This window comes from Tilletiaria anomala (genome assembly GCF_000711695.1).
Source record: "Tilletiaria anomala UBC 951 chromosome Unknown K437scaffold_4, whole genome shotgun sequence".
Taxonomy (NCBI): Eukaryota; Fungi; Basidiomycota; class Exobasidiomycetes; order Georgefischeriales; family Tilletiariaceae; genus Tilletiaria; species Tilletiaria anomala.
This window is the reverse complement of record NW_013547018.1, coordinates 20998-38864: the sequence shown is the minus strand read 5'-3', so window position 1 is coordinate 38864 and position 17867 is coordinate 20998. Positions and strand designations below refer to the sequence as shown.

The 17867-nt window shown below is 55.6% G+C and overlaps 6 protein-coding genes across 6 annotated transcripts; 3 read left to right on the top strand and 3 right to left on the bottom strand.

Annotated features, from left to right (window-relative positions):
* Nucleotides 1–985: 985 nt before the first annotated feature.
* On the top strand, nt 986–1918 carry K437DRAFT_219426 (ribosomal protein S3Ae; the record flags this gene model as incomplete). The annotated part of the gene is made up of 2 exons (XM_013390438.1): nt 986–1145; nt 1293–1918. The coding sequence occupies 2 exons, from the start codon at nt 986–988 to the stop codon at nt 1916–1918; spliced, it is 786 nt and encodes a 261-aa protein (XP_013245892.1).
* A 499-nt stretch (nt 1919–2417) lies between these two features.
* K437DRAFT_253376 (T-complex protein 1) lies at nt 2418–4726 on the bottom strand. Its single transcript, XM_013390437.1, has 5 exons — nt 4420–4726; nt 4243–4332; nt 3919–4170; nt 2660–3836; nt 2418–2578 (listed from the first exon to the last, which is right to left on the bottom strand). The coding sequence occupies exons 1-5, from the start codon at nt 4585–4587 to the stop codon at nt 2490–2492; spliced, it is 1776 nt and encodes a 591-aa protein (XP_013245891.1). The 5' UTR covers nt 4588–4726; the 3' UTR covers nt 2418–2489.
* A 215-nt stretch (nt 4727–4941) lies between these two features.
* K437DRAFT_115008 (UFD1-domain-containing protein) lies at nt 4942–6792 on the top strand. The gene is made up of 3 exons (XM_013390436.1): nt 4942–5105; nt 5172–6332; nt 6413–6792. The coding sequence occupies exons 1-3, from the start codon at nt 5103–5105 to the stop codon at nt 6698–6700; spliced, it is 1452 nt and encodes a 483-aa protein (XP_013245890.1). The 5' UTR covers nt 4942–5102; the 3' UTR covers nt 6701–6792.
* A 1-nt stretch (nt 6793) lies between these two features.
* Nucleotides 6794–8987, bottom strand: K437DRAFT_114998 (uncharacterized protein). Its single transcript, XM_013390435.1, has 10 exons — nt 8902–8987; nt 8621–8828; nt 8457–8499; nt 8297–8364; nt 8161–8232; nt 8078–8083; nt 7991–8016; nt 7472–7858; nt 7261–7379; nt 6794–7176 (listed from the first exon to the last, which is right to left on the bottom strand). The coding sequence occupies exons 2-10, from the start codon at nt 8807–8809 to the stop codon at nt 6902–6904; spliced, it is 1185 nt and encodes a 394-aa protein (XP_013245889.1). The 5' UTR covers nt 8810–8828; nt 8902–8987; the 3' UTR covers nt 6794–6901.
* Nucleotides 8988–9185: 198 nt separating this feature from the next.
* On the top strand, nt 9186–13877 carry K437DRAFT_271841 (uncharacterized protein). The gene is made up of 3 exons (XM_013390434.1): nt 9186–10667; nt 10734–10954; nt 11032–13877. The coding sequence occupies exons 1-3, from the start codon at nt 9342–9344 to the stop codon at nt 13784–13786; spliced, it is 4302 nt and encodes a 1433-aa protein (XP_013245888.1). The 5' UTR covers nt 9186–9341; the 3' UTR covers nt 13787–13877.
* K437DRAFT_271840 (WD40 repeat-like protein) lies at nt 13844–17044 on the bottom strand (the record flags this gene model as incomplete). Its single annotated transcript, XM_013390433.1, has 5 exons — nt 13844–14039; nt 14120–14359; nt 14428–15613; nt 15694–16479; nt 16783–17044. 5 exons carry the CDS (start codon nt 17042–17044, stop codon nt 13874–13876), a joined length of 2640 nt encoding a protein of 879 aa, XP_013245887.1. The 3' UTR covers nt 13844–13873.
* Nucleotides 17045–17867: the final 823 nt, after the last annotated feature.

Below are 17867 nucleotides of genomic sequence, written 5' to 3'. Positions count from 1 at the left end.
AATGTCACCTCATTCTTTACACAAACCTGTTCCGTTTTCTCCATAAAGCTGTGCAGCGTCTCTCGGCTACACACGCTAGGGCCGATGCTCCGAACGTCATTGACGCATTTGCGTAATGATCGATGCATGTGCGTTAGCGATGGCGGAACGGTTGCTGCGGATGCATGAATTATTCAGCCCTCTGGCGTTGCGCGTTGTTGCGCGTCGAAGCGGTCCAGCTCTCGGAGCGGTTCCGCTCGCTGGCCCACACGCACGCCAACGACACGCGCGCACACACTCCCTCTGCCCTCCCATCCAACCAGCAACGATGTGCTACTTACTTTCATTCATTTCCTCCCACTTCGTCAAGGTTGAATCCCCATCCGACATCAGCATCAGAGGTCAGTGTTACAGGCGGCACCAGCAAAGAGCGTGGTTCGTACGATCAGGAAGAGGAGAGCACAGAAGTGGGGGTGGTGTGCGGGCGACCTCGGGAACGCAGGAAGGAAGCGTTGGAGGACAAAAGAAGGATGGAAGGAACAATCGGCTGAGCTCTGCAGGATTAAAACGAGGAGGAGCCCATTTTCAAGTCGCAGAAACAAAGCACTTGAAAGGTGCTCAAGCCGTGGGTAGCACATGCGCTCTCCTGCTATACATGACAGCCTGCCGTCCGTTTGAGGATATCATGTGCAAGTCAATTCAGATTCACTTGGGACCCTACGATGCAGTCCTGCAAGGAGCTGTACCGCATGGGGAGGGTAGCAGAAAGGCATCGCTGTCTAAACTGGAAAGAGTTGAAGACAGCGATGGTGTGCGGTTGCATTGGGCTTTGTGCTCATCATACTTGGCGCATCTCTTGACGTGATGGAAAGGGGAGGTCCAGCTGCAAGCGATTCAGGGTCACCGCAACCCTTTTCATAGCGGATGTGAATGTCGCATACATCAGAACTGGCTATTGATTTGACTTATATTTCTCTTCAGATCGTGATCACCTCAACACATCAAGATGGCTGTCGGCAAGAACAAGAAGCTCGGTAAGGGCAAGGGTCTCAAGAAGAGGGCTGTCGACCCCTTCACCCGTAAGGACTGGTACGACATCAAGGCTCCTACCTTCTTTGACAACCGTAACGTTGGAAAGACACTCGTCAACCGCAGTCAGGGTTTGAGTGAGTTTCATGGCTAGTCCGGGAGACTTTCGGGGAGATAGCCACTTCTATGGCGAGCAACGTCGCGTCAGGTCCCCAAAGACCAATGCCACTTTCTTCGTTACTGTCAATTGGACCTGCTCTGACGGTCATCTTCACTTTTTACAGAGAACGCCAACGATGCTCTCAAGGGCCGCATCGTTGAGGCCTCGCTCGCTGACCTGAACAAGGACGAGGAGCAGGCTTTCCGCAAGTTCCGTCTCCGCATCGACGAGATCCAGGGCCGTACGTGCCTCACCAACTTCTACGGCATGGACTTCACCTCCGACAAGCTTCGCTCGCTTGTCCGCAAGTGGCAAACCCTGATCGAGGCCTTTTCGGACATCCGCACGGCTGACGGCTACATTGTCCGCATCTTCGTCATTGCCTTCACAAGGCGACGGGCGAACTCTGTTCGCAAGACTACCTATGCGCAGACTGCGCAGATCAGGGCCATCCGCCAGAAGATGTTCGACATCATCAAGCGCGAGGCAGAGCCATGTGACATTAAGGAGCTCGTCCAGAAGCTCATCCCTGAGGTGATCGGACGCGAGATCGAGAAGGCTTGCCAGGGCATTTACCCGCTCAAGGATGTCTACGTCCGCAAGGTGAAGGTGATCAAGAGGCCCAAGCATGACCTCGGCAGGCTCATTGAGCTGCACGGTGGTGCCGGCAACGTCGCCGGTGCTGAGGACTCGGGCGCAAAGGTCAAGAGCGCCGAGTTTGTCGAGCCGACTCCTCTCGCCTCGGTCTAAGCTCCTTCCTCTGCATGCACGCGCACACCCATACACACTCGTGCGCTGCACTACCTTGTACTTTTTCCCGGTCCGAGTCGAAAGCTAGCGGTTCTGCTCACTCGTGACGGCGCTCCTAGTGCGGACCACCAACCACCGCCACCTACACGCCACTATGCACGGCTGGGCTTATGGCCTCACTGCAATGTAGATCAGCTATGAATCAAAAGGCACCTTGCATTTGAATCGTAAAGCGTCGGCTCGGAAGAAATGAGAGATGGGGTAGAACCACAGCTTTGCATTGCCCTCTGCTTTCGCACGTACCGGTGCAGCGTCACCCAGTTTTAGCGTGGCATTCCGACTCGGCCAAGCACTAGAAACCATGGTACCTCGGAACGCCCCATAATGGGGAAGGGGTGGCAGGTGAGACAGTGCCTCACATCGATCTATGTGCGGTTTGGGTCTCAGACAGGCCTGATCCTCACTCGAAGGACACATTGGGCTTGGGTCTAATGCAATGGTAGGTTATGCTATGCTATTGCACCTTGGAACAAACAGCATACAATCCGGCCTGAATGTGGTGCCTTATACATTAGCGGCTGAGCTGGAAGTCATCGACTTTGAGGAGCAGGGCAACCGTCTCTGTTGCCAGCTCGATGGCGCTCGTGTTGACGAGCAAAGCTACAAGGCAGGTGGGCCAAAGTGGGAGAGGGGTGTCAGCGCACGGCTCTGAGAGGCTCGTTTTAAGTAATAGCCGCTCACGTTGCAAGACGTTCTCCTCAAGGATGTTGGTGATTTGGCCCTTCCTGACATTGATCCCTGCCGTCCTCTCACCCAGTGCGTGTCTGTTCCGCAGCTCGGTGACGATCGCGATGGGGTTCAGCCCGGCATTCTCCGCCAGCGTGGTCGGGATGATCTCAAGCGCCTCTGCAAAGGCGGAGAAGCAGTAGGCCTGCGTGCCCTTGAGCGACTGCGCGTGCTGCGCAAGCAGACGCGAGACGTGCACCTCGGGCGCACCGCCACCAGCGATAAGCGCACGACGCTTGACAAGGCAGCGCACGACGCAGAGTGCGTCATGCAGCGACCGCTCGCTCTCCTCCAGCACCAGAGAGTTGGCTCCCGTGCACAGCACACTGACCGTCTGGCCCATGTCCTTGATCCCGGTAATCTTGACCACTTTCGCACCGCTCTGCTGCACCTCGTCAACCAGATCGGCGTAGGCAAGTTTGTCCTCCGTGAACGCCTCGATGTCCGCAATGGGCTTGGCGTTCAGTGTCCGGCAGACGAACTCGATCTCTTCGCGCTCGACGTCCTTGACGACGAGAATCTTGAGCTTAGCGAGGAAGTGCAGCGCCAGCTCATTGACTGCGTCGCGCAGAATACTCTTCTGGATGAGCAAGACATTGCAACCGCTCTTCTTGATCTTCTTGCACATGTTGAGCAGGTACTGTCGCTCTTCTTTGAGGATCTTGTCCATCTGCCGGTAGTCGTTCACGACGATCTGGTTGTCCATGTCTGGCTTGGGAGAGCTCAGCTGGAACTGGCACACTGCGATCTTGGCTTTCTCCATGCGCGAAGGCCCGCCAGATGAAGTGATGACGTTCTGCTCGAGCACCAGGCCCTCCACCAACTCCGTGTCATCGATCGTCCCGCCGACCTTCTTCACAAGCCGGATATCACGCAGGTCAATCGAGATCGGCTCCACATCTGAGGCTGGAGTGTCCGAGGAGCCCTCGGGAACAGTGACTGATGCACCAGGTGCGCCTGATGAAGAACTGGACGGACGTGTTGCATTGAGCGCAGGCGAAGTCGGGTTCGATGTGGCAGGAGAGCGGGGAGAAGCAGTCGTGGCTGCGTTCTTGGGTTTCGAGGCGTGAAGGAGGCGGGTGACTGCGTTCACAGCGATGGGCGCGAGCACCGAAGAATATTGCGACACGATCTGGGAGAACCATTACTAACGGTCAGCGGTCCGCAAGTCAAGATTGTGAATAGGTGAGAGGTGCTCTCTTCAATCCACTCACCTTCGAATTCAAACTGGTATTCGCTGCGCGCAGCAAGCTCTCCTTGTCCCGCAGGTCGACCGGAGTGCTTATTTCGGTTAGGTACTCAACCGCCTTCGCCGCCGCCTTTTGGAATGACTCAGCAATGATGGTCGGGTGGATGCCTTTGTTAAGCATCTTCTCTGCCGCACCAAGAAGGGAGCCGGCGATGACTACAACGGAGGTGGTACCGTCTCCAGCTTCGATATCTTGTGCCTGTGAAAGCTCGACGAGCTGCAAGTGACGAAGCGTGGCTCAGGCTCAAATCTTGATTCCCAGCACCAAGATACTGGTATAATCACTCACCATACGCGCTGCTGGGTGCATGACTGCCATATGCTTGAGAATTGTCGCACCATCATTGGTGATGACGACCTCGCCGTTCGCAGTTTGAATCTACACGGGACACCAACATGCCGATTAGCTTCTGGCGCAAGGGTTGCAAATTGGCGATTAGCCGGCACACTGCCACGAGCAACCCACCATCTTGTCCATGCCTTTTGGCCCCAAACTTGTCCGAACAGCGTCACTAACTGCCTTGGCAGCGTTCATGTTGCTCCTTCGCACTTCATCTGGCTTGTCCTGCGTCTTGAACGCCTTCTGCTGTCGGGGTACCCCCGTCGCAGCGGGTGCTGCGGTTGCTGTGGACATTTTCTTCTCCTCCTTTTCCTTCTTCTCCTTCCTTCTCTCTTACGGTTCTTTCTGGCGGATGGCTGTGTGCAGCAATGTAGGCTCGTTGGCACCGATAGCTCCGCTTCTGCTTCGAACAAGCACGCGCGCTGAAGCAAGCTATAGCAAAGCTTCTTCTTGCGTTTTGTTGGCGTTGCTGATGTGAGTATGGCATTCATTCATTGCATTCGCTTCTCGTCGCGCAGAGTTAGTTTCAGGCGGAACGTCTTGTTCTCGGCCGAGATTTTTCATGGCTCATGGCGCCGATCACCATTTGATGGTGACGAATGACCAGTCGACGTCCTACCGACGACGTGCACGCAACTTCACCTCGATGGATGACGAGGACTGTCAGACATTTAACAGCTTGTGAACGCTCTTAAGTTCAGCAGACATATCGTCAACTCCTCAAATAAGCACTTGGAATGAGCATTTAGTCTGCTCAGCCACCAACAAGGCAGGTTGACTACCAACCGTAGAGGCAGTGGAGCAGCAAAATGGTTAGTCGGGGGAGTGCGTGATCATTCAAGCTCCATCTCACCTTGCACTTGCCCCTTTTCGCGCAGTTCGGAGGCACTTATGGTGGTGGCCTTGGGCGAGAGTTTCCGGTCGGGAGTAGCCTCGCCGCGCATCTGATGGGCGGGGGTTTCAACCGGTTTGGCGCGCATCCTTCGGCGTATGATGACTATCTAACTGCGTACAGCATGGCCATGCTCCCCGGCCAGGAGCGTGACAATGTCAGCTACGGTGGCAAGGTCATCCTCCCGCCTTCCAGCTTGGATCAATTGACAAGAATGGAAGTGGAAGGACCGTGGGTGTTTCGGCTGCGAAACCCGAACCCAAACGTGCCGTCGAAGGATGCATTACCAGCTAGGGAAGATGGTGGCGCGAGCTCATCTGCTGCTTCCAGTAGAGCACGCGAGTCGCACGCAGGTGTGCTCGAGTTCATCGCAGATCACGGTCGAGTTCATCTTCCGGCATGGATGATGAAGTCGCTCGCTTTGAATGAAGGCGACAGAGTGCGCGTCACTGGCACCACACTCCCCAAGGGCAAGATGGTCAAGATCCAACCACAGACGGTCGATTTCCTCGAGATTTCTGACCCGAAAGCCGTCCTTGAGCAGGCGTTGCGAAATTTCAGTACACTGACCCCGGGAGACATCATCGAGTTCAAGTACAACTGCCTGACATTTGAAGTGCTTATCATGGAGATCACACCTGACGCACCTGGCATCTCCATCATCGACACGGATCTCGAGGTGGACTTTGCGGCGCCCAAGGGCTACGTGGAGCCGGCGCCACAACCTAAAATCCCACCTGCCACGATGGCATCAAAGCTTAAAATCGAAACATCTGCCACGGAAAGCATCCCAGCTTCTGGTGCTTCTACGCCAGGTGGCGGCAGCGGCGCCGGCGGTCACAGTTCCAGACGCGAATCTTCGTCGGCAGCAACCGTGCAGCAACCAGCGGGCCCGTTCCGTGGTGCCGGGCAGACATTGAGCGGCAAGAAGTCCAAAGGAAAGAAGACGAAGGAGATCGAACAGATTGATCCGTTCAGCCTGGTGCGGCGGACCGACCAGCCAAAGATCGTGACGAATGACACGTTGCTTGAAGACAAAAAGGTTCCCGCTGCGCTGCGCCTGGAGTTTGGCAGGCTCTTCTTTGGGTACGATTATATTCCGCCAGGAGGCAAGCAGGAGGACAAGGAGAACACGAGTGCGAAGCAGGTGCGTCTCAGATCTTCCATCACCTTTCGATACTGTTGCGCCTCGCACGTTCATTGCTGACCGTCTCTTTCCGTCTACAGATCTCATTCTCAGGGACAGGACAGACACTTTCGGGCCGTGCACCGCGGCGCAAAGTCGATAGCAGTGCGCCCAAGGCATCAGTAGTAGTTTCATCTTCAGCTCCTGGAACAGCGGCCACAGGGGCAGCCGGGGAGTTATCGGCACCCGCCGTGAAGCCATTCGGGGGGCAAGGCGAGACACTGGGCGGCAAGCGAACTGTCAAGCGTCCGCTCGACAATGAGACATCCAGTGGGCGTCGGCAGAAGTCACCCAATGTGATCGAAGTCGATAGCAGCAGTGAAGACTAGCTCATTTAGTCATGTTAGCCAGCCTGTCTGCGTCTGTTCCACAACTGTACTTCTCGCATCTCCATCACACAAGGTGCAGAAATGGTAGCATTCTGTACAAGTTTGAAGTCGCTCATACTTTGCTAGCTGTTCCAATCCGACCTGATTGGTTGCTTCCATTTTCGTATACCCTTTCCCAATCAGCTGCTGTTCGCTGGACATTCAACGGCCAAAGTGCCGGCGATGCGGATCGGTGAAGTTAGCATTGCTGATGATATTGGCGCCGGCACCAATGCCGACGCTATGGCCGGTACCGCTGGTAGCACTAAAGCTACCCATGGCGGTGGCAGGTCGGAACGGCGCGCGCTGCGATGGCGTGCTTGGATGTCTAAACTGCTCCTGATGCAGAGCCGATGTAGGCCGCATAGGTGGGAAGCGTGCGTGTGTGAGGCTCGAGCCGTTTGTGCGAGGTAAAGCGGAGCTCGGCCGTGCAGTCGCTATTTTTAAAGTGAGTACGGGAACCCAATTGTCAGCAGAGTGAAGCGCATGACCTCCTGCAGGCGCGTTCTGATATGACCTACCACTATTGGGAGCTGAGACTCGACTAGAGTTCACGAAGCCAGGAGGTGGCATCGCGCTGATCGAGGAGGCATGTACATTGCGGGGTAGTGGATGAGTCGGCTCGACGAATCTGTAAGCCCTGTCGGATTACGCAGCAAAAGATAGTATGAAGCCAAACAATTTTGAGTCCTCGTGCCTGATGTCGCTGTATCAGCAAGCAAACGGACTCACTGAAGCTTCTGAGAAGCATCGCTTTCGACCGACGAACCTCGAACCTGCCGTATGGGAAGGTCAACCTCTGCTTGCTGATGATGCACACTCTGTTGGAAATTTGTCAGTCTGAAATCCGACTCCATCGGGGCATTGTACCCCTCGTTTCGTGTCCCTGTCTGTGTCAATTCCGCTGAAGGTTCGCGCGGCCGTTTGCCTGCTGGTACGAAGCTCCTGTTGCCCGTCGTACCACCATCGTTGTTAACGTACTGCCCAAGCTGCGCTCTTAGCTGCTCGTTCTCTTGCAGCAAGCGATGCTGATTGCGCTTCACTTCACGGGCTTCGATTAGTTCGGACTTGACGCGCTCGAGAATCTCTTGCTGTTTGCGGGCTTGGGCTTTGAGGTAACTGCTCGCGCAGGTTTAGCGTTTAAACAAGAGGTTCGCAGAGCCCAAATAGCCCCGATTGGACAGGGGAGGGAACAAAGTGTTTAGTGAGAAGGGTCATATGTCGACTGTGTGGCTAGCAGGCCAAACGGACGATATCAGATGTAGAGTGTGCTCATGCTTTGGGTGCGATGGTCTCAAGTGAGTCAAGCGAAGTGAGGGCCACTGTCATCGCACGAACCTGGAACTGTGTTCGGAGGTAACGCGATCCAGGTCAGTTCACTCATTGCACACCACGAGTATTTCTCTCTAGTGCTGGTATACTTTGTAGCTTGCAATGACCTCATCCAGGACTTGCGGTGGTGAGCGAAAGAAAGGGGCAATATGCGGTGGTATCTGTGGAAAGGGTACTAGTCTTTAGGGCGAAAAGCGGGCATTCCAGAAAGCGACGGACTCGCACATTTTCATTGAGCACAATCTGCTTAATGCCTACTGCCTTGCAGAAGGCGCAGACTTTCTGAACCGCATCTAAAGGAGAGGACGACGCATGAGTTTGTTGCACAGATGGTGCATGTCAGACTTAAAAAGTGCTCGGAGATCTTCAGGATCAGGATGCGCACCTCCTCGGTGGCGCATACAGTCAGCACATATGACGTGTGAACACTAGAATCGAGCAAATGAGCAGTCAGCTGCAAGTTGGCGCCGTCAAAAAAAATTGCAAGCTGCTGATGTCTGAAAGTGCAGTGCAAAAACGCTGTCAGGCGAGAAGCAGATGCAGACGAACCGAAGTGAGCCAGAATTCCTCGGTCTTGTCAGCTTGGCCGCCGAATGCAGCGCCGAGGCCTGATGCGCTTGATCCGCGGGCCTGTCCGGGAGGAACAAAGTCTTTAAAGCAAGTCCAGCAGTGTATCGTGTCAAAGTTGAAGCGACGCGAGATTGAAGAGCTGCTGCCCGAACCGTACGAGGACGACATGTTTGAAGAAACACCGCCACTACGTCCGCAAACGTCGTCAATATAAGGGATGCTCCCGCTTTATGTGCTTCAAGGTGCTTCGCCATACGTGCCTGATTCTTACGAAGGTGCGCAATTACATTGAACCACTGAGCGAGATTGAAGAAGATGGTTATGAACTTGTATCACGAAAGTGAGGTGACCCAATCTGAAGGATACTCTGAACAGAATGATGTTAGAGGTTGGTGTCTCAGTCGATTGAAAGTGAACTCTCACTCGAAGCGAATGTGCGGGCGGGCGTCGCCGGATTGAACTCTCGGCAGCCAGCAGTAATTCCATACCTATTACTCTTAGTTGAAATTATGGTGCATGTATCGATATTTCAGTAGTTATCCGTCAAGAAAGTACGGTTGTCATTGCACAAGATTCAGTCAAAGGTCTTCTTTCTGACGGCACGCAGTGGCCAGCTTCATACCACCAGGTGTCAGCCATGCTCCTTCCTCGATAAGCGTTGGTTGCAGGCGGTAATAATGACCGAAGACGCCGGTCAAAAATGATCCTCCCAACTCGTGTTGGTGCGGCGGCGTCAGCCGATCCCTTCGTCAACGCGAGCCGATCCAGCACAACCGACTCTTCAGGATGGGGTTCATACGGCAAGAATGGCTCCAGTCGCCCCAAAGCAAGTCCTACGAGGTTGTCGACTTCTGTAAGCAGGAGAGGCCGCAGGCACAAGAGAAAGCCATGGCCCAGTAGGGCCAGCGACATGCTCTCGAAGGCCTTTTACTCTCACGGACAGCGAATCTCTCGACATCAGATCAGGACGCTGCTCGTCTGCTCTCTTGTGATTTGTTCGCTCTTTTACCCAGCCGCCGGGATCTTCTTGTGGTCATCCAAAGGCGGGCCTGGAATGATGCGAGGCGACGCCTCGGCTCTCTGGCAAAGCTTGTCGACTCCGCTGCTCGACTCGTTCGCGTCTTCTGAGCGACGGCACTATAACTCTCTGCGTGATTTGCGCATGATCTGGGACGATGCCGATGATCTAAGAGCCGTCGACCCGCGGGATGCAGCTATGATCTTCTCCAAGGACACGGCCGAGGTTTGCTTTTCGGGCGACCAGCCTAGGACCGCTAATACCGAGCCGCACCCTTTATTCCCTTTCGGAGGATTGCCAGACATTTTGGGCGATGGAGACAGGGGAGACAATGATCCTGATCGAGAGGCAAAGACAGAAACAAGACTGGGAAAACCAGAAAGACAGCCTCTTTGCCGCTCCGTCAGGGTAGAGCACGTTTTCCTGACGACCGACGATGTCCTCGGCGGCCGTGGGTCTCGTTTCGGAGTGCTCGATACGACCATCCTGCAATCCGCATTGAGCTTACAGAGAGCCATAGAAGACCATATGTGGTCTCAAACGCTCAACGAGTCTTTGTCAGAAACATCGTTTGCACGCAAGGCACCGCTCATGTGCATACAGGCTCGGACGCTTGATCCGGCGCCCTCCGACATGCACCGTGGCAGTCGCTGTCTGAGTCTGTCGCCACTCGACTACTGGACGTCTTCCATGGCTCAGCTGTCCTCTGATGCCGAGCCGCACCAGACGCTGCGCAACAATGAGCAGCACATCAACTACAAGGGTGTACCACTCGCCATTCCCAGCACATTATCTGGCCGCTGGCACCTTTTCAACAAGTTTCCCAGAGCTGAGTATCTCGCTATGACATTCTTCCTGGATGCTGAAGGTGAAGGTGGTAGCGACATTGGAAAGGAGGGCCACAGCGATGCACATCGTGCATGGGTCCAGATGCTCTCAAATATCACTGGAGGGCGGGTCACTTTGATTGGAGCCGATCAGAGACAGTCCAAGGAGCTACTGTTGCAGGTGTGTCTCACATTTGCACAACCTTACAGCTGCCCGCTGTAGCTGACGTGCATTCCACCTTATCAGTTCCGGCCCTCGCGAGATCGCGTCATCACCATCCCTCGTGTGCTGCTCACCATAGGGTACATTGCCTTGGTCATCTACATCTCCCGTAGCCTCGTGGGCATAAAGCGTGTGCACTCCCGCTTCGGTCTTATCTTCACAGGGGCGATCGAGCTGATCATCGCTATGATAATGAGCATCAGCGTATGCTCGCTGCTTGGTATTCGTCTCGCGTTGGTGCCTTGGTGAGTGTTCCTTAGATGCGCTCTTCTGATTGCACTTCAGCTCATCTTGCAGCACTTTCGAAAAAAAACATCTACAGGGAAATCATGCCCTTCGTGATACTGGTCGTCGGCTCGGAAAATATGTTCGTCTTGACAAAAGCAATGGTCTCGACGCCGGTTTCATTGCCGGTATCCACTCGCATGGCGCTGGGCTTGGCGTCTGTTGGGGTGTCGATCACGCTGACTGTCGCCTCCGATGTTCTCCTAATAAGCGTAATTGCGAGCGTCACGCCTGTCGCTGCCGTTCGCGAATTCTGCATTTTTGCCATTTGCCTTCTCATCATGGACTGGTTCCTACAAATCACCTTCTTCGTCACCATTCTCAGCGTCGACATGCAGCGTCTCGAGTTGGCCGATATACTGACTCAAGGCGGAAAAGACGATACCCTCTCCGCTGAGCCTGTAAAGCCGAGACCTTCTGCCCCTATGCATGACGTCAACGGGCTTTCGAACGACCGTTTCAGGAGCAGAAAGAGCCCGCAGGGGATAGTTCAGCTAGGTGCTCGTGCGATTTGGCGCGCAAGGACCGCGCGTACAGCCAGTCTGTCGCTGCTGCTGGCCTTAATGTTCGGTTTGTACCTCTATTATGGTACCGGTTATGTGCTCGAGCAGCCGACATACAGCCTCAAGCATGCTTCGATTGCGTCAGCGACGACGAACGCGTCGGCGCTCGGATTCGACCCAATTGCACACTTAGCAACCGGTGACGACGTTTCTGTCGACTTGGCGCCATGGTGGACACACTCTCCGTCGGCAACGCTCTGGCAAAGCATCAATCCTGATGGTGCTGCGCACGTCCGCTTAATAGTCGAGCCGTGGAGCATCGTTTCCCTATGGTCGGCGCGGCGGCAGGCTCCTCGTCCCAGCTCGTTAGCGCGCTCTTTCGCTGGCTGGGCACTGTTCCGCCCGCGCATCCGAGCGATCATTTGGCTTCTCAAGATCGTCTTTCTGCCCATATCTGCAACGACTGCCTTGCTTTGGGTCCTCTTGCTCTACCTGCTGAAGGACACAGAGCTGCTCGAGGCGCAGCGCGACAAAGATAGGCCGCTGCAAGACAACACGCTGTGGTCGCATGACGGCTCCATGTCTCGCATCGACGAGACGTTCGATGTGCGGTTGCATCAGAAGCAGATGTCTGCAGATGTTCAACTCATCGCAGAATCTCCCAAATTCCTAGCCATAGTCGACTTAATTGGCAGCATCAGTATCGGCCCTAAGGAACCATTGCCAGGCATCGCCTCTTCGATATGGACACGCCTTTCCTCTACGCTCAGCTCTGAACTTCGCTCGCAGCAGGACGTCGTCACAAGCGTCTGCCTTGATGAAACCCTTGGAGTTGCACTGTTCGGCACCCGTCTTGGTCGCATCCATATCATTTCCCTATTCAGGGGAACACAGCAGCCTGGCATCGCTTCCCCCTCGCCCGAAGGCAATGCAACTGGCATCACGTGGCTCAGCACCGTATCGAAAGGCCATACAGAAGTCTGCGCTACACGGACGCTAATTGTTGCTGCTCACAGCGATGGTTCTCTCAGAGAACACGAGGTCTCTGGCAATGGGCCCACTGTCGTGGCTCCGGCGGACATGTCCACCCCTTGGACTGGATTCGAAATGCCAATGTCGTGCCTCCAGGTCGATTCGAATGTCCATGCTGACGAATACACTGCGGTAGCGCTCGCATCCCTGTCGGGTCGTGTCGTGGTCTATGTGCACACCAGGCTCTCTGGGCAGTGGGCGCGGCTGGCCAGCCTCGAGCTCGGCTCAGGCCAGGTCGCTCGCAGTGCCGCGCTTCTTTCAAGGGGCAGGGTCCTTCCATCTCCTGCCGTTTCTGATCACAGTGACATGGCGGTGTCCGACCTGTCGCATCTGCAATCCGTATTGATTGGTACGAATGCCGGCATTCTGCGGGTATTTGGAGTCTTTGGCAAGACACCGACGCATAGCCTTGACCTAGGAGGCGGTTCGATCTCCAGGATCATGCTTCCCACCACCACGAATACATCTGATCGCTATGTGCTGGCTGCCATCGCTACCCGGAGCCACATCTGGTTCGTGAAAATATGGTCGATTGGAAGCATGTCCACCTCAATGTCTTCGTCTGCTTTGGACACAAAGACGTCTCCCTACAACAGTTTGAGTGGACCCCCGAAGACACCAACCAAGTTAAGGCCCCCGCTCTCCAATGGAGCTTACGTCGTGGGTCTCAATAGTGGTGAAGACGCAAGCCTACGTTCGCCAACGACAGACTTGGCATACCCAATGTCTACCCACGGCAGCCGGAACCGCAGAGCGAGCAGCTATGCCATGCGCACTGAGAGGAGCAATGGTGGTCTCGACACGGACAGCGATGAGCCCATCAGCATTGCAGGCGTCACCAGCTGTAATCGTGGCTCAGCTGATGTGGTAGATCATTACCTGGTCGGCATTCGACGTTCCAAGCTGCAAGTATCACCAGCGGACTATTTTTCTCAAGATCCAGATCCGTCTCGCTCAAGGTGGCAAGTCTTTGCGGTGGACTTGCACAAGCCTTTGGAGGTGGCAAATGGCGAGGCGAAGATTGCCAGCGCTTCCGTCTCTCTCGAAGAGGTGCAATTGCTGCAAGACCTTCCTATCTTCAGCCGTAGTACGGACGCGGCAGACTTGCTGGCATTCGCAGACATCCGTCAGGTGCAGAGTAGCGCGGACAAGCAGTCACTCTTCTTTGCGTTTGGCAATGTTATCGGAGAGATTGTTCCCTTCGACCAAGGGCATCGTGCAGTGCAAAATCCATCGCAAAGACTCAAATCTCCTTAATTCGCAGTCGGCATGCATCCGAGCGCACAGCAACCTCACACCTGTATTTCTAGACACGGCTTCCTTCGCAATTTAGATGCCCACTGTTTACAATGCAATGTTCATCCCTTCCTGCCTCTCTGCTTCTTCCCTTTGCAATTTTCGCAGCTTTTGACGGTCTGCTCTCCAGCATCGCACCGTCAGATCGTCGGAGATACTGGCCAGCGTAGTGCCTTGGATGCCCGACGCCCACGACACACCATTGACCTCGAAACTGTCAGCCATAACGAGCGCGTCAGCATGCTCCAACCTCTAGCGAGAAATCACAAAAAAGCATTACGGCCCGTCGCTCACTCTTGGGCGTGTCCTCCGGTCAGCTGCACGCCAGAATAAGGGACGAGGCCATCACGAGCGACATCCCACAGCATGATATCCCCAGTGTTACAGCCGACAGCAAGAAGGCGATCGTCGTCGTTGAGAGCCATCTTAGCGTACAGCGTGTTGTGGCCTTGCGCAGCACTGTAGAGCGGCGTACCACTGCCTTGCGTGATAGTAAGCCTCTGCAACAGGCTCGCAGTGGGCGTCGAATAGATACTGCAGCGCACAGATTGAGCGCTCAGTAAGGAAGGCTCATGGAAGTATCTTTGTGGGGGCGCACTCACCGACCATCAGTGCACGCAGCAAAGAGTCGGTCACCGCTGGTGACCAGGCTGGAGACGCCGTGCGGGCTCTTATTGAATCCATCGCGCGAGGAGAGATCTTCCGCTTCGTCTGTGGGCTGCCACGTAGCGGACCTCTTGGTGCTGAACGAATTGCTGCTGAGCGTTTGCTTACCACCACCCCCGCTGACGAGTTCCACCTCAGCTGCCGCGACAACTTTTTGGCTGGCAGCGCGGAAGTCCCACACCTTCAGCCGCGCATCTTCGCAGCCCGCAGTGACGATGCAGTGCTCGCGGCCCGGCACGTACGCGACCGCCGTGACACCCTTTGGCGGCCCTTTACGGCCCGGTTGGCCGGGGTCGACGCCACCCAGTGTGCTGAAAACACGGTTCTTGGCGGTGTGCACGTTCCATAGGCTGAGCACTGGCTTACGAGCCGCTTCGGTAGCGCAGTGGCTGCCGGTTCTGTTGGCGAAGATGCCGCCGAAGGAATGAGGCTGCACCAGCTCAGACGCAGTATGAACACGCGCGTCATACAGATGCACCGCGCCGTCCCTGCCGCCGCTGCAGAGGAGGTTACCGTTGCCGTTCGGGTCCCAGCACAGCTGGCGTGGACTGCCGAAGCTCGAGCCGAAGCGGCCAAGCATCTTGCAGTTCTCCGTGTCCCACAGGCGCAGCTCGTAATCGGAGCCGCCGGTGCCGATGACGCGGTCATCGAAGCGCCAGGCGAGGATGAAGACAGATGCATCCGCTGCGCGCCACGACGGCCGCGCGCTGGGCAAGTCTGCTGCGACGCCGGCGTCGAGCGCGTCGCCCGTGTCGGGGTCGCGCGCAGTGTTAACGAGCGTGACGCGCCCTTCGTCCGTGCCGACCGCGAGCCACTGGTTCAGGTCGTTTGCCGAGCGAGAGGAGTACGAATAAGCACAGCAGAGGGGGTGGCTAATTGGCAGCGCAGAGTGCAGGCCCAAGGATGGCGCACGTTGTGGGCTCGGCACGGGCGGGATGTTCTCTTCGTCCGAGTGTGGTGAAGGTGACGATGGTCCTCCACGGTAGTTGCTGCCGTCCTCCTCTTCCCCATCTTCTTCTTCTCGGTCACCACCTGCCGAGCGACGGCCGAGGCCGCGTGGGATCTCAAAGCAGTCTGTTGTGCTGGTGGAAAAGAAGGTACCTAAGTATGGAGTGATGTCGACTGTCGTAGGAAGTAACACTCATGGAAGCATCAGCGCGATTTCAACTAATTAGCAACAACGTTAACTAGTTAGAACTCACGTCTACCCAGTCTGCCACCTTGATGCAGACCCATTCGTCCAAGACCACCTGCTAGACCACCAATTCCGCCCGTACGCATCTTGTAGAGCAGGTCGCTGGCGCTGGTCTGCGTCATGAGCGATCTGGCAACCAGCGGTACCTGCGGGTGCGCGCTTTCGAAGCGCACAGAGCTGGTGCCGGAAGCAGCGCTACTGTTGTGTGTGCTGCGTCTGCTGAGACGGCCTAAGTTCTGTGCCACTTTCGCAGTAGGTGATACGACAATACTTCTCACAGCCGTCTTGCCATTTTGTTGGGAGCTTGAAAATGACGACAGCGGCGATACTGACGTCGGAGGCGTGTAGACGCTGTGAATATGACGCTGTCGGGAGTGGAGCCCAGTTCGAGAAACATCCGAGCCGGGCGTAGCCATCCATGCCGGTCTCATCCCTGCACCGCCTTCCCAGTCCATCGAGTCGTCAGAGTCTGTGTCCACTACTGCTGTTAAGTTTTTTTGTCTTGCACCGCCCGAGGCTCCATCACGGCTTTCAGCCGTCGATGAGTAACCCTTTTTCTGCGGCGTCTTCATGATGTCGCTCCACCTCGCCGCTGCTGCCGCTCCTCGCCTCTGCGCCATGTGACTCGATTCCGGCTCGTCGTGACTAACGACCCGCAGGACGTGCTGCTGACGAGACGGTTCATCTTCTGTCACTGCAGCTACAGCTGCTCGCCTTTGGCTGAATGGAAGGAAGAAAGGATGAATCTTGGCCTTACACGGGGTGCGTCTTCGCGGAGTCGCTCGCAGTGCTGCTGCAGTGGGTGAAAGGTGTGCGTGAGGCGAGGAAGATAAGGGTGATAAAAGTGAGGCTTGCTTGCCTCGCTTGGCTCTTGTTGGGGAGTCCCCATCAGTTTGAACATCGTAGGATTTCGTCTGAGCACAATAACGAAGAGTATCGGATAGCAAGCGCTTCCTCTCGCGAAAGGTTGGTGCGGTCGAAGAAGGGGGAAGCGGGCGAGTGCGCCGCCGCTGTCCATCTACGTCCTCCGTATCTTGATCAGAAAATGCATCTCTATGTGGAGAAAGCCGACGCGAGTGAGCCATTCGAGACGCACTTGCACTTCCTGCCCCGCCGACCCGATTCCAAAGCAGATATTCGTCACCCTGTGCGCTGATCCGTTTCAGCGAAGAACGCTCCATCAGCGCATTGTCCTTGCCTTTGACCTTGCCCTTGCTCTTGTGTCGCGAGGGAGAAGGCGTGAACGAAGCATCGAGCGTCCGCGACGAGGTAGGTGACGTCTTCCATTCGCTCGAGCTTGACGCCTCGTCATCTCTACTGCGGCGCGTGGGCGTGGCAGGTAGTTGCGCTGCAGACATCACGATGATACAGAAGGGAGAGGGAAGATGAACCCCAGAAGTCGCTTACCCGCCTTCTCACGCTAAGCAAACGTTCGAAAGCTTGGAAGAACGCGCTTTTAAGATCCACCTTTGACCTCTGCTGCGGGCCTCTGCTCGTTCAACAGGGTGATCACCCATGCGTGTCTGAGACACCTTTGGTGAACAAGTCGAGCGCTCCTCAGCAATGTGACCTGGATGGTAGAGGTGTTTTCTATTGAGGAGGCGTGTCGGCCGAGAGAAGTTCTGCCAGTCACCCACTGGCTCAGTGCCTGCTACCGCGTGACGCGTCACATTCTGCCAAAGCGCGACGCGTCGCGACGCGTTCTTGTCAATGCTGACCATGCATTTGTTCACCTCGTCGGAGCTACCGGGAGCAAGCCGTCGGACAATCTTCCATTTCCTCCTGCGCTTCTCTCCAGTTCAACAGTGCCCTGTTTTGGGCTGACACCAGTTATCAATATGAGCGTGTCATGAGTTGACACGACAGTGTGCCGCATTCAAGTCAGATTTCAATTATCCATATCGCCTTTCATCAAGTCCTGGCTTATCAGACGCAACCCCCGATGAATCGCACACATCGTGCAAATCGCGCACGAACCACCCGCGGATTTTGGTTCAATGTGTGGAACCTTTAAAGCCAAAGTGTTGACGATCGGATGCTGCCTTGGAATCGTCTCTCAGCCGGGTCAACTGACCAGGCGCTCGCTTCAACGGCCAGTACCATGCGAAAGCTGCAATTTGAAGGTTTCCTGCAGCCGCCTCCCTGGATATCGCCATGGCGGCTGTAGACCAGCTTCCACAA